Source organism: Alosa pseudoharengus, unplaced genomic scaffold (genome assembly GCF_046254945.1).
Source record: "Alosa pseudoharengus isolate Yale_2024_CS ecotype anadromous, Long Island Sound unplaced genomic scaffold, YU_APseudo_1.1 YU_APseudo_1.1_scf_17, whole genome shotgun sequence".
In the NCBI taxonomy this organism is placed as follows: domain Eukaryota; kingdom Metazoa; phylum Chordata; class Actinopteri; order Clupeiformes; family Clupeidae; genus Alosa; species Alosa pseudoharengus.
In genome coordinates, this window is record NW_027468640.1 from 2,278,951 (window position 1) to 2,295,152 (window position 16,202).

The window sequence follows — 16,202 nt, forward strand, 5'->3', positions numbered from 1 at the left end:
AGGTTCCACATTGCTCTGCATCTACCCCTATAGGTTCTACCCCTATAGGTTCCACATTGCTCTGCATCTACCCCTATAGGTTCTACCCCTCAAGCAGTGTCGTCTGCTTATTACAGAGAAGGAGGTTGGCTGCGATAGCCACGCCTCCTCATGATGTACTCAGGTCATCTCTACAAACACTCTGTCAGAGATCATCAGACGCCCACCGAGCAAGCATCTTTCCATTCCACGACCTTACACACACACACACACAAACGCACAAACGCACAGACACACACACACACATGCACCATGGCGGCGTGTTCTTTATATGAGCTGATTTTCTACAGGACAGGTGAGTAATGCGATAACCATTAAAGGAACTAGATGTACCGCAGAGCGGTACAAAATATGACCGCCGCCCAGTCCAGCACATTTTTTCCACAAAAAGAAATCACGCTGAAAGGCCTATATGATTCTAACTGTCTCACTAAATTGCATTATCCACACTCAATTCTCACTGGTATCTGCTAGACAACAAGTACCAAAACATGATTAGTTCATAGATTTTCACATGTAAAATTCATTTTATACAACCCCACCTCCATCTTGCCTGTTCATAATTCTGAGAAATTCTTGATTGTTTGTGTTATGTTTATGTTATGTGTGTGGGTGTGTGTGTGTGTGAGTGTGTGTGTGTCCGTGCTTGTGTGTGTGCCTGCGTATGTGTCTGTGCATGGAAGCGTACATATGTCTACTGTGTGAGTATGTGTCATACGTATGATTACTGTGTGTGTGTGTGTGTATCTGTTTGTGCACATGTGTGCAAATGAAATGGGTTAACATGACCCCTGGAGGCAAATATACGGAAAAAAATGGTCATCCTAGGCCCTACAGTTCTCAAGATATTCACAGAGAACTGTGTCTGGCCTACCCTCCTTTCGGGGGGTCCAGTCCAGCGGGGGGGCTACAGATCAAAACGAAAAATTACGGTTCCATGCTATCCATGTGGGGGTACATGCCCACCAAGTTTTGTGTACCCCGGTCTTTCAGTGTCCCGGGACTCATTGACGGAAATTTGGGCATGCGAAAAAGAAAAAATCTGACTAAACCTATATGACCGCCGCTTCGCTGCGCGGCGGTCATAATTATCCGGAGTAAAATGCACTTTAGATCGATTTACGGATGATTGGGGGTGCATACGTTGAGTTGACATCAAAATCATGTCATTCGGATGTGTTTTGAGAAAGTTCGATTGTACCGTTTTCAGTCACAACTCGTAGCCTGGAAGTGAGCGGGGCATTTCAATTGTGCCGCTACAAAACGCTATTTTTATACCTCTTCTACAGTTCCAAACAACATAACACTTACGTGGTAGTGAGTAGAGGGTCCCTAAAGCCAAACCGAAGTATCCCTAGGTCTTTATGTGGTCGAATAGAGAGTCCAGAATAAATTTCACATCACTATATTGTTATCAACGTGTAATAGAACATTTGAAACATTTAGCATGTATGCTTAGTGACTCATCCAAGTATGCCATTTGTGTGTGCATGTGTTTATGCATGTGTGGGTATGTGTGTGTGTGTGTGTGTGTGTGTGTGTGTGTGTGTGTGTGTGTGTGTGTGTGTGTGTGTGTGTGTGTGTGTGTGTGTGTGTGTGTGTGTGTGTGTGTGTTAGGTGTGCTGCTGGCTGTGTTCTCCATGTCCATGTCCACCTCAGTGGTGGTGCGTGAGGGTCAGTCGGTCCAGATTAACTGTTCTCACAGTGTGAGTGTGGATGGGTATAACTCCTTTATCTGGCTGAAGCAACCCAACCAGTCACCTCCGGTGTGTATCCTCACCATAAACTACTACCATGGCAAGATTAAAACAGACGCAAGAAAAGAACTCTCAAAGCCCACTGCACGGTATCATAATGGCTATAGCAGCACTACCGTTAACTGGACTGTAGACAAACTGACCTCCACGTCTGCGTTAGAGATCAGGAATGTGAGTGTGTCTGACTCTGGACTTTACTACTGTGGGAGGACTCTACGAGGCTACATGGACTTCAACAATGTCACCAACCTAACCGTCACAGGTAATCATTTAAGCCTCTCCATTTCTCTCTCTATCTGTCTCTTTGTGAGTTTGTTCCTATTAGTGATCTAATATCATCATCAACCCAACGTGTGTATTGTGTCTCTCTGATTGATCACAGCTTCTGTAGATGAGTCTGATGCTAAACATACGGAGACAACAGAAGATGGTATGTGTGTGTGTCATGTTGCATAACTGGTGTGGTGTGTGTTGATTGTATTTGTGTGTTTGTCTTGTGGACTGCATTACTGGTGTGTGTCTGTGTGTTGTTGTTATGTCTGTGTGTGTGTGTGTGTGTTTGTGTTATGAACTGCATTACTGGTATGTGTGTTTGTGTTATGAACTGCATTACTGGTATGTGTGTGTGTGTTATGAACTGCATTACTGGTATGTGTGTGTGTGTGTGTGTGTGTGTGTGTGTGTGTGTGTGTTATGAACTGCATTACTGGTGTGTGTGTGTGTTGATGGCAATGGTGCCACTAGAAATGCCCTATGAAAGAAAATCACTTCTGGTGAATTTTGTGGAAATGAATTGATAAATTGAGATACATATATTTCATACATTATAGCATATTACTATGCATCCTATTAAGCCTAAAGAGAACTAATTTAAACAAGAGCAAAGTAGCCTATATAGGCCTACGCAAGACTAAACCATAGAGAGGAAATATATGAATATATGAAATATAAAGGCTATTATGATCATTTTGCCAACAATGACTTAGAACCACTACCAACAATACTATAACAAAATCATAATTTTGACTACATTATTTTACTTTATAATGAGGAGACACAGCTCTCAAATAATTCTCCTTTGAAATATATGGTTGTCTATCCCGTCTCTTTCTGTAACGTAAGTAATCACATTTTTGTCCTTTTCAGCCTAATTTTATTGCACTTTTTTATGTCAATATGACCTCCCTGCCCAAATTAACTGGTGGCCATCTTGGTAACGCACATTGGCAGAGAGGCATATTACCAAGATGGCCGCCAAGTGGGTGGGCTTGACACTTGACATACTATGGAACCCTGGAGGGGTCATTGCAAGATATTTTTACCCCCCCCCCCCCCCCCCCCCTGCGGTGTGTTTGTTTGTGTTGTCAGTTCTGCAGTGGGGTGTGTGGAACCGTGGTTCTAGTCATTGTAAGTGTGTTCTTTTCCTGCAGTACAGTTCTGCAGTGGTGTGTGTGGAACCGTGGTTCTAGTCATTGTAAGTGTGTTCTCTTCCTGCAGGGTGGTTCTGCAGTGGGGTGTGTGGAACCGTGGTTCTAGTCCTGGGGGTTCTCAGCGCTGTTCTCAATGTGGTGCTGGTCATCCTGATCCTGACCAAACACAGAGGTGGACTCAGACAGAACACGGGTGCGCTAGTCTTATATTCTAACACACTTAAACTACTCACTCACACAAAACACACTAACATGAACTAAAAAAACACATACCAGTACTAATAACTCCCTTTGCATTTTTTTTTCTATTTTTTTTTTATTTGTTTTGAGTGAAGACATGTATGATACAAATATTCATATGCAAATCAAAGGGTACAAAAACCCTAGATCCCAGGATCCCAGTGCTTGAAAAATCCATTTGTCTTACCACATAGAGTGAACTTGAATTTCTTCAGGTCTGAGAAGTTGTGGGTTGGGTGGAACACCAAAGATGGCTGTGAGAGGGCATGGAATCCATGCATTTCCACAGAATTACTTTTGGAATCTGATCTCTTATCATACCTCTTCATTCGTACTCGTCGCTTATCGTGACTAGATTCAAGATGGCGGCGAACGGTAAACTTCCTGAAGGTACTGTCTGTATAAATCGTCTTGTAAATAAACTACCAGTGCTTTTTCAAAGTTCTCAATGTCTCGTTTTAAATGTCAAGGCCCTCTGAAGTTTACCAATGAAATATGGAGCTACTTTGAGCCTCGTAAATGGTGTAAAACAGTGATTTATTTGCATGGCTAGGCCAATGCCCGAGGCACCCCCATCGAAAAACCTGTTGGTAGTATCGGCTAACTAGCGCCAGATTTCGGAGTGTAGGGGACAAGCCGAGATGAGCTATGAGACAAAAGTTTACACTCGGTATCATGTTTCAACACACTTTAGGTCAATATCACACCGAACTTCTCCTTTATTCTCTGTTACAACATAATGGGATGTGATTGCATCATATCCACTGGTGAAGTTCTATTTACTAATCTAAGTGATGTCATAATGGGATGTGATTGCATCATATCCTCTGGTGAAGTTCTCTTTGTTAATCTAAGTGATGTCATAATGGGATGTGATTGCATCATATCCTCTGGTGAAGTTCTCTTGTTCTCTCTGCTTCCTCCGTTAGCCTCTGGTCATCACACATCATCTCCACCTGACCAGGTGAGTGCAAGGCAGCATTACATGTGAGTGTGTGTGTGTGTGTGTGTTTCTGTGTGTGTGTGTGTGTTCTGTCATATGTGGTGAGAGGCTGATGTAGTGAGCTGCTCTCTGCGGTGTGTGCTGCTCTCACACAAGTGAAACACCTTTGTGTGTGTGTGTGTGTCTGTGTGTGTCTGTGTGTGTGTGTGTGTGTGTGTGTGTGTGTTTTCAGGTTCAGGATTCTATAAACTATGCAGCCCTGAACTTCTCTGCCAAGAAGAAGAGGAGGAGCAACTCCAACCTCCAGACTGACAACCCACACGTCATATACGCTGCCACTAGATAAACAGCATACGTACCAACCAGTGTTGTAGTACTCGAGTCCGAGACTCGAACCCTGAGTCCGAGTCATTAGCTAAATTTAGAGACTCGTGACTTGACTTGGACTTGAGCACTGATGACTCGAACTTGGACTCGGACTCGTGCATTCGCACTCGAGATGACTCGTCGAGGACTCGACTTTTTTTTTGTAATATATCATAAGGCTATAATTGTAGTATGTCATTAGGCTATAATTTGCTATATGATTTTAATATCTAAATTATTCGTAATACTAATTTTAGTTCAAGGGAATGTTAGGCTACTGCTTCGTGTCGTAGGCTACATCGCAAGTCACATCATGTTCACATGCAAAGCAAACTAACGTTAACTTTAACACCAAAATGCCTGGAGATATGGCTGCCGCTATTTCAAATTAGTAGGCTATTGCCAGGCAATATTAGTTCTCATACATGACATAACATTAGGCTACCTAAGATTACACTCAGCCTAGGCTAAACAACACACACTGCTGCTGGATAGCTGATCATCGTGACTTGGTGAACAGTGTTTTCCCTGACTGACGCGAGAAGCGAGGTTCCATTCATTCATTTTCTTTCGGGGCGTGCCCTGCCGTGCTTCTGTCTGTTAATTTGCAGCAGGCTATTATCGGATGAAAGAAAAATAAACTAAGCGTTTTCCCGATCAAGATATAGCATACTTCTTAATTTTAGTGTCATAAAATATAGAAGCATAACATTGAATTGCCTAGTAGAGTGTCCATGTAGTGTCTATGTAGGCCTACGTGTCTGCGCAAGTGAAACTGACAAACTGAACCTCTCGTGGGTAGGCCAGAAACAACTATATTTAAAACCACGAATGAACTGGATTACTGTTACTGTTCAAACGAGCGATTTGATAGCATAATCCACTGCACGAAAAAAAAGGAAATAGCAACGTGTTCTATTTCTAACAGGTGAATGTCGTAGCAAATAGTATGGCGATGGCAGCTTAAAAAACATTTATTTCACTCATCTCGCTGAAATGAACGTGGCCTGTTGCACAAATAAATTAATTAGGCAGATGATCTACATCTCCGTTAACCTAAAGCTAGTTTTCATCTCTATTGTTGACGTGAAATATGTCTCCATAGTGTCAGTGAAGTGATAACATAATTATGCAGTTGCCGGTAGCCAGTGTTCACGTCACGGGAGTCAGAAAGAAGCTACCAAGACGGGCCCTGCTCTGTTTCTGTCCCTCCCAAACTGCGCTAAAATTGTGTTAGGTATTTAACAGCCAGAATTTAAAAAAATGCCCTTTTATGATCCACACTACCTCTTACAAAATAGGCCTACTCCAATGTTCATCTAGCTCTTGTGAAGTATGAACTTCTACAACACTGCCTATACAATTGTCAGCAGTCAGTAACAGCATAATGTGACTTAATGGCCTGTGTGATTGGGATGTGGATTGCTCATTTATTATGAGTAGGCCTATAGGCTATGGTATAGCTATGGTATTCTCTCCGATATAATAAATACAACACATTGGGTTTGGCAAGAAATTTGGCAATACTACTTTCACACAAGTGATGGCACCCCTGCTTGGAGACAGAAGATTGTCCGTTTTGCTTTTAAAGATTTCATCTGCAATGGAAAAAAATGGAACGACATGTAGGCTATGCTTACTTTACTGCTGGACTTGGACTCGACTTGATCAATAGGGACTCGACTCGGACTCGACGTGGATCAATAGTGACTCGACTCGGACTTGACTCGGATGAGTAGTGGACTCGACTCGGACTTGCCTTTTTTTTTTTCTTTTAATGACTTGGACTTGACTCGGACTTGAACACTGAGGACTCGAACCTGGACTCGGACTCGAGGCATAGTGACTTGACTACAACACTGGTACCAACACACACGTCATATACGCTGCCACTAGATAAACAGCATATGTACCAACCCACACGTCATATACGCTGCCACTAGATAAACAGCATATGTACCAACCCACACGTCACATACGCTAGATCAGTGTTTTTCCAAGTGTGGTCCGGGGACCACTGGTGGTCCGCAAGCTATCCCAAGTGGTCCGCAAGCAGACCTGGTAAAATATGATAGATGAGTTGTCTGCTATATTGACCCAACTTGTATGTAAATCCAAACAGTTCTGCAACACTGTCTATGTAAAATATGCAAGTTTAAATCATAGGAACACAATAAGCAAAGTGCAAAGACAATAAGCAAGGTGGTTCAGTGAGTAGGCCTATTGTGTAGGCTAATATACTATTGAAGTAGATCTAATATTTTTTTTTTTTTTAACCTAGGTGGTCCGTGCGTTTCTGTTTTATTGGTTAAGTGGTCCTTCGTCTGAAAATGTTTGAGAAACACTGCGCTTGTCACGGACTGAGCCGTGACGTGCTCACGCAGCGTGCAGCCAGCCAAACGCCGGCGCTAACATTCAAACTGTCCTGCCGCTGTTCTCCGTGTAATATCACTGTCATTACCGTTTGCTCTGTTGTATTCCTGGTTTTCTATTCACAATGTCATTTACCACCGTTCACCATAAATGCCAGCTAGCATGCGTTGTTGTTTAAGGTGCAGGGAAAGGCCTACCGGCATTCTTAAGTAGCAAATGTTTGTGCATGACTCCATTCACATTACTCAAACTATATACATTGTCATTTACATCTCCCATCTGTATTAATGACTTCTGGTAGCAAGTAATGAAAATACCCACACTGGCTGTCAAACTTCTCATTTATTTAGTTAAACCTTTGTAATTACAACTCCGTAAACAGTTAACTCACCACCGTCCCGAACTTCGGTTCAACTTCCTGGTTTAACGGGGAAGCCGAGGGAATGTTCCACTAGGTTGAAATAGAGGGGTTTCGCGGGTGATTGGTGGTGGGAACCATTATTACAGGGGTGTTTTGGTGTTTATCACTAATATGGGTTTTTCTCTTTACAAATGTGATTTTGGTGGGGGAAACATTTTGTATGTATTTCTATATTTGCTGTTTGCTTGTTTGGTTTATTATTTGGTTATTATTGTGTGATTATTTGGTTAATTGATTTTTGTTAGCAATGGGGCAATCTAGTGGGAGGGGCTACAGCTAGCCTAAGGCTGTATTAGGCCCCATGGCCTCAGTTGCAAGGAGTCTGTGCAGAGAGAGAGAACTGTAAATGAGAATTGTGGACTGGTTAAGTGTGCAGGGTCTTTTGAGATATAGCCTGGCAACTTGATGCCTATTTATTTTCTTTTGAACAGTTTTTGTTTTGCATTTTTTCTTATCTTGACACTGTAAATATTTGCACGTATTAGAAAAAATATTTTTGGAAAAAGAAAAAAAATAAACAAAATACTTTTTTTTGGAAACTTGCATCTAACCTGACTCCGCCATCGGTTATCCTGCCACAGCGCTAGATAAACACTGAAATGCAGAAAGATTTCTGGATGTTTTGTGTGGATATAAAATAGAAGTTCTTGCATAAACCCTCGGTTAAACATGTTTAGTGCAAACATTGTTATTGGAATAATATATACATACATACTGTATATAAATCCATTGCTAATTGAAATTGTTTGTATTCTTTAATCAAATAATAAATAAAAGACTGAACTCAAATGACTCAGTTCATGTGCACATCCCAAAGGAGAGAAAACTGAACTAAACTATCACTTTTCTGTGGAAATGATTGTGAGTATGCATCATAAGGACAATCGTGACCAGATACAAATGGATTAATGTGCTAGACAACATACAGCACTAGAATTAGACACAGACAATACAAATGGAATGTGCTAGACAACATACAGCACTAGAATTAGACACAGGCGACATTCAGCAGCATAAGTGAGACATACATTCTACATTCTGCATCCCCTGAGACACCTGCACCTGCAAAGTGCACCTTGACCTGCAGTCAGACACAGACGTTAGGACCCATGACATGTCATCGACAGCAGCCCCTGTGTAGACCAGAGGTGGCCCACACACCCACACATAGAGATCAGAGAGTTCCCACAGTTATGCTATGGGACGGGTGGTGGGGAAGGTACGGCCTGAAGAAGAGCCATAGAGGCCCATCTCTTTATATATACATACATATATGTAATATCTCCACAGTGCATATCTTTATATCTACATACATATATATGTAATATCTCCACAGTGCATATCTTTATATCTACATACATATATATGTAATATCTCCACAGTGCATATCTTTATACATACATACATATATATGTAATATCTCCACAGTGCATATCTTTATATCTACATACATATATATATGTAATATCTCCACAGTGCATATCTTTATACATACATATGTAATATCTCCACAGTGCATCTCTTTATATCTACATACATATATGTAATATCTCCACACTGCAGCTCCACACTGTATCTCCATCTATCTCCATCTATACTGTATATACATACATATATGTAATATCTCCAAACTGTATCTCTGAGGATCTCAGTGGGAGCTGTCCAGGGTGCTGAAGCTGTGATATACTGTATACATATATGTAATATCTCCACACTGCATCTCTGAGGATGTCAGTGGGAGCTGTCCAGAGTGCTGAAGCTGCTGCTGGAGCTGTGAAGGGGGATTCCAGTTCATAAGGACACACATCTGCAGCAGCACAACACATTAGTAGAGAGTGTGTGTGTGTGTATGTGTGTGTGTGTGATTCATAAGGACACACACCTGCAGCAGCACAACACATTAGTAGAGTGTGTGTGTGTGTGTGTGAGTGTGTGTGTGTGTATGTGTGTGTGTGATTCATAAGGACACACACCTGCAGCAGCACAACACATCAGTAGAGTGTGTGTGTGTGTGTGTATGTGTGTGTGTGATTTATAAGGACACACACCTGCAGCAGCACAACACATTAGTAGAGTGTGTGTGTGAGTGTGTGTGTGTGTGATTCATAAGGACACACACCTGCAGCAGCACAACACATTAGTAGAGTGTGTGTGCGTGTGAGTGTGTGTGTGTGTGTGTGTGTGATTCATAAGGACACACACCTGCAGCAGCACAACACATTAGTAGAGTGTGTGTGTGTGTGTGATTCATAAGGACACAAAGGACGCAGCATCTTACCACCAGGGTTGGGTAGTAACTCATTACAAGTCATCTGGATTATGTAATCAGATTATAAAAACCAAGTAACTATAATCAGTCCAGATTACATAAAAGAACATGTATAATCAGATTATAGTTACATTGTCGAAGATTACCTAATTACATTTTCATTATGTCTTTCAATGCATAACATAGATTTACATAATGCAGTCAATATAAAGTGTAGATAATAGTCAGAAAATGATTGGAGTGAATGACCATGGAATGTAGAAGACACACTGCCAGTATGTTAACCTATACATTATCTCATCTTGCACCCCAACACACACTCACAAACACACACACACACAGTCAAGGGCCTTTTCAATACACTTTTCTCTCTATCAATTAGTCTGAAACAGACATAAGAGAGAACCCGATAGAACAACATTACATGATGCAACAGGGGCATTCTGGGAGTGCATTGGCATTGTCAGACATGCCATCCTCCATATGTATTTATTTAAGTCAGTGAAGGATTAAAATGAGCTTGAATCCAATATGACAAACTTACATTTTATTGCTTAGTAAAATAAAATAAATATAGATGTAACACATTTTTGTCTTTTTATTTAATGTATGCAATTTTTGAGTATTTTAGTTTGAAGTCACTTCTGTGGTGACAATGCAAAACTTTCTCTCTCTCTCGTTCTGTGTGTGTGTGTGTGTGTGTGTGTGCTTGTGGTTTGTGTGTGTGTTTGTTTGACTTTGCTAATGCAAAAGCTAAATGCTTGAATCTAAATATAGTCATCCAGTACTGTAGGCCTCAGTAGAATGTGTGTGTGTGTGTGTGTGTGTGTGTGTGTGTGTGTGTGTGTGTGGGTGGATGTTTCTGTGGTATCTCACCATTGGTTTCCTGCAATAGTGTAAACTGAAAAATTTTCCATCAGTTTGCATTCACTTATTAATAACTTCACACTAACACACCCACCCACACGCACACACACACACAGACACGCATGCACAAGCACACACACACACACACACAGACACGCATGCACAAGCACATGCCCACACACACACAGACACGCATGCACAAGGACATGCACACACACACACAGACATGCATGCACAAGCACACGCACACACAGACACGCATGCACAAGCACACACACACACACACACACACACACACACAGACACGCATGCACAAGCACACATACACACACACAGACACGCATGCACAAGCACACACACACACACACACACACACAGACACGCATGCACAAACACACACACACACACACACACAGACACACACACACTCACATTGGATGTTTGGGTAGTTACAAAGTAATGATTGACCCTCTGATAGGGGGGTGAGATCAAACACTTGTAAATGGAACATTTGTGATTGGCCATTTAGATGATGACATCATTAGTTACCTTGAGAGATGGTTCAGAAGAGGTTATCACACCTCCACCTGTGAGTGTGTATGCGTGTGTGTGTGAGTGTGTGTGTGTGTGAGACAGTGTGTGTGAGAGTGTGTGTGTGTGAGTGTGTGTGTGTGTGTGTGAGACAGTGTGTGTGAGTGTGTGTGTGTGTGCGTGTGAGTGTGTCTGTATGTGTGCGTACGTGTGAGATAGATGTAGGCCTCTGTCGTATTAACACCCCTCTAGATTAAAACTCCTGTTACTTTCAACCGACCACATCAGAAACTCTTCATAATTAAAATCCTTCTCCTGTCCATATCACACATCCACATCAGAAACTCTTCATAATAAAAGTCCTTCTCCTGTCCATATCACACGTCCCCCCCTCAGCGTCCTGGTGCAGACGGACTGGGTGGACGTGTGATATCGCAACGCCCCTCTGCACGTTATACCTCCTCCTTCATCTCTCTCTCTCTTCATCTCTCACTTTATACCTCCTCCTTCATCTCTCTCTCTTCATCTCTCACGTTATACCTCCTCCTTCATCTCTCTCTCTCTTCATCTCTCACTTTATACCTCCTCCTTCATCTCTCTCTCTCTTCGTATCTCACTTTATACCTCCTCCTTCATCTCTCTCTCTCTTCGTCTCTCACTTTATACCTCCTCCTTCATCTCATATTAAACCACAAGCTCTCTCTCTCTCTCTCTCTCTCTCTCTCTTCATCTCTCACTTCTCTACCTGTCGTCCACCCCGCACCATCGGCTCGCACGTACAGCAAGGCCAAGAGCTCTGCTGCTGGACTGCTCATGTTCTGCATGGGTGAGCGCTTATGGCCGACTACGGCCCACTCTATCGTATTTTATCAATTTACTGTCTCATTCTGACCACAACACTAGATACGAGTTAAAACAGCAAAAATAATGATGTGTTTTGTTTGTGTGTGTGTGTGTGTGTGTGTGTGTGGGGGCAGGTGTTTTTTTGGCTGTGTTCTCCATCTCCATGTCCACCTCGGTGGTGGTGTGTGTTGGTGGGTCGGTCCAGCTGAACTGCTCACACGGCCTGAAAGGAGGGGGCTGGGACACAATCTACTGGCTGAAACAAGCCAACCACTCCGCTCCCAGCTGTGTGCTGGTGGTTAATTATAACACAGCGAATCCCAGAAACAGCAATGTCCACTTTTGTAACGGATTTGACAGCAGCCAGATCAACCCCACTGCAGATGCGTTGACCTCTACGTTAGAGATCAGGAGTGTGAATTTGCTGAACGCTGGTCTGTACTACTGTGCCACTCTAACAGGGACATTTAATAACTACATGCTCTTCAGCAACGCCACCAACTTAACCGTTACAGGTAACCTCTGCTTTCTTTATTCCTCACAGTGTGTGTGTGTGTACATATGTACTGTGTCTGTGTGTGTGTGTATCTTTGTGTGTGTACATGTGTACTATATGTGAGTACAGTATGTGTGTGTGTGTACATGTGTACTATATGTGAGTACAGTATGTGAGTACAGTATGTGTGTGTGTGTGTGTGTGTGTGTGTGTGTGTGTGCAATCATGTGTTTATACCATGGTCTAGGTTGAAAAGGGTGTCGTTTAAAAAGTGATATACTACACCTATGAAGTAGATCTGGTAAAAAAAAGTTTTATCGCCGTTCCATATCAATGCTTATGAATGGTAATGTAATTATGAATGGTAATGGTCCGCTTCGCCTCCGCGTCGTCCATTTATTTCTGATAATGGACACCTCGTCGGACATTATCCCTTACATATATGTGTGTGTGTGTGTGTGTGTGTGTGTGTGTGTGTGTGTGTTTCACTGTGTGTGTATCTGTGTGTGTGTATCGGCATGTTGAAGCATACTGTATGTATCTGGGTTCATCCTCAACTGTTTAACATGATTCTGCCTATGGCCGCCCGCATCAAATTCAAGTCACTAACACTTGCCTACAAAGTAGTGTCCGGTTCGACTCCCACCTACATGAATGCCCTCATACAGACATACGCTACCTCCAGACCGTTGCGCTCCTCAGACGAATGATGTCTAGCTCTGCCACTGGTACGCTCAGGCCGATCCAAACTTTTTCATCTGTTGTTCCTCGTTGGTGGAATGCACTACCAGTTCCTTCTAGAGCAGGGACATCCCTCTCCATCTTCAAACTCCTGAAGACCCAGCTCTTCACAGAACATCTCCTCTCATAGCACCACTTACAACAAGTCTTGCTGATCCTAGCACTTACCACCTGACTAGAACTGACTCTCGATTGTTTAAAAACAGCACTCACTGATGCACTTATTCTTATTGTACTCTACCTTTTAAAATGGTCCTAGAATTGTTGAGAGAATTGCTTTAAAAAGCTTAAACTGCTTACCATTTTGTTAGTCGCTTTGGCTAAAAATGCGTCAGCCAAATGTAATGCAATGTAATAATGCGTTAGCCAAATGTAATGCAATGTAATAATGCGTTAGCCAAATGTAATGCAATGTACACTGTGTGTTTTCACTACAGCTGCTGTAGATGAGTCTGATGCTGAACCCACAGAGACATCAGAGGAAGGTGTGTGTGTGTGTGTGTGTTATATTGTTATGTACTATATAGTTATGTATATATGTAAGGGATAATGGACTCCACGGTGGTCTGTTAACAGAAAATAATGCACGGTCGATGTTGTGATACGGTCCGACGTGCAGCTCGTTAGTGCATTATTTTCTGTTAACAGACCACTGTGGAGTCCATTATCCCGCTTATTCCACTGTTGCCACTTGCGTTGTGTTCATTTCCTGTTATAATTTAAACCTTTTAATCGCTAAAACTGTCTTGTTTGTAGAACTACTTTTTCCCGACACATATTAACCAGTTTTTCAACTTAGAGGACAAACTGCCGTTACTAGTTCTAAATGGATGGTTGCTATGGCCAAAGGCCAGTAGTTAGTTCCATCTCTCCAGTTGTCAAGCGGGCATATCCTAGGATTCTGATTAACCTTATCTTTGAAACATCACTATTTTACTTTACGCTAGCCTACTGCCATCCACCTAGCTAAAAGCACCTATACCACATATACTAATGTTACTACGTTCTGAACGTCTAGTGTTTTAAGGCTTGGATGCAACATGACAGTTCATTTAAACTTCACAACGAGTTTGGTGAATTCATATATATATATGTGTGTGTGTGTGTGTGTCTGTGTGTGTGTATATATATATATGTGTGTGTGTGTGTGTGTGTGTTATATACTGTATATATCTACTGCAGGGCGGTTCTGCAGCTGGGAGTGTGGAACTGTGGTTCTAGTCCTGGGGGTTCTATGTGCTGTTCTCAGTCTAGTACTGGTCATCCTGATCTTGACAATACGCAGTGGTGGACAAAACTCAGGTACATTAGAACACAACACAATTCCCTCTGCATTGGAGTCTAAGGGCTCTATTTTGGTGGTCAGAAACGGATGGTCAGAGGTGTAAAGTTTATAGACATTAAAGGTGTGGCCAGTCAAATCACTCATTTAATCGCACAAATATGTGATCAAATGCGGGCGCTGGGCGCAAAAAGGTTGTTCTTATGTTTCTTAATCAGTCATGGGTGTGTTTTGGGCATATCATCCTTTAAACCAACGAGTTCAAACAGTGCGGTATCATCATAGTCAGTGGCACATTTGAAGGAATCTGCTTGCACGTGAGACCGTATGGAACAGGGTACCACTAAACCATGCTTTACTAAAACCTAGCAGAGCCTACACGCATCTGCACTCGAGACCGTATGGAACAGGTGTTCCACTAAACCATGCTTTACTAAAACCTAGCAGAGCCTACACGCATCTGCACTTGTCTATTATTTGAAATCATTGGCAAAATGAAACTAACTTCACCGTGGCCTCATAGTAAACAACAACACAGTTCTACACAGTTAATTACTTTCACTATTGACTGAAGCGGTTTTTGCACCATGTGCTCCACTATTGGTTACCATCAAAAACAGCCTAAAAAAAAGCAACACTTACACCAATAATGTTCGACTAAATAAAAATTCTAAGGATATTTATCCTGCTGAGGAGTGGTTACTTACACACACAGTGTATCAGCTGTGCTTTACAGTATATGCGCCATTCGCTATAGACCAATAGGGTTTAATAAAGTGGAGCGCATGGCACAAAAACCGCCACTGACAGGGTGTAAGATAAGAATAAGCTTTGCGTCGCGCTTTATGCTATCACTGACAGGGTGTAAGATAAGAATAAGCTTTGCGTCGCACTTTGTGCTATCACTGACAGGGTGTAAGATAAGAATAAGCTTTGCGTCGCACTTTGTGCTATCACTGACAGGGTGTAAGATAAGAATAAGCTTTGCGTCGCACTTTGTGCTATCACTGACAGGGTGTAAGATAAGAATAAGCTTTGCGTCGCGCTTTGTGCTATCACTGACCGGGTGTAAGATAAGAATAAGCTTTGCGTCGCGCTTTGTGCCACGTTTCTGATTGCCAAAATAGAGCCTAAATCTAGTATGGATATCTTACCAAATATTCTCTCACTGTGGAAATATACAAATGTATACGTGCCTGTCATGTGTTCAGAGAGTAGAAGTTCCTCATGTGAATATATGTGTGCCTGTCACGTATTCTAACTGAGGTAGTTCCTCATGTGAATGTGTTCTGATGAGGTAGTTCCTCATGTGAATGTGTTCTGACTGTAGTTCCTCATGTGAATGTGTTCTGATGAGGTAGTTCCTCATGTGAATGTGTTCTGATGAGGTAGTTCCTCATATAAATGTGTTCTGACTGAGGTAGTTCCTCATGTAAATGTGTTCTGATGAGGTAGTTCCTCATATAAATGTGTTCTGACAGGTAGTTCCTCATGTGAATGTGTTCTGATGAGGTAGTTCCTCATATAAATGTGTTCTTAAGAGGTAGTTCCTCATGTGAATGTGTTCTGACTGAGGTAGTTCCTCATGTTTTCTGACTGAGGTA

General features: G+C 42.1%; 1 protein-coding gene across 1 annotated transcript; it reads left to right on the forward strand.

Moving 5' to 3' along the window:
- Positions 1–263: 263 nt before the first annotated feature.
- Positions 264–4,755, forward strand: LOC143127839 (uncharacterized). The gene is made up of 6 exons (XM_076289553.1): positions 264–334; positions 1,657–2,058; positions 2,179–2,226; positions 3,294–3,419; positions 4,396–4,430; positions 4,642–4,755. The coding sequence occupies exons 1-6, from the start codon at positions 292–294 to the stop codon at positions 4,753–4,755; spliced, it is 768 nt and encodes a 255-aa protein (XP_076145668.1). The 5' UTR covers positions 264–291.
- Positions 4,756–16,202: the final 11,447 nt, after the last annotated feature.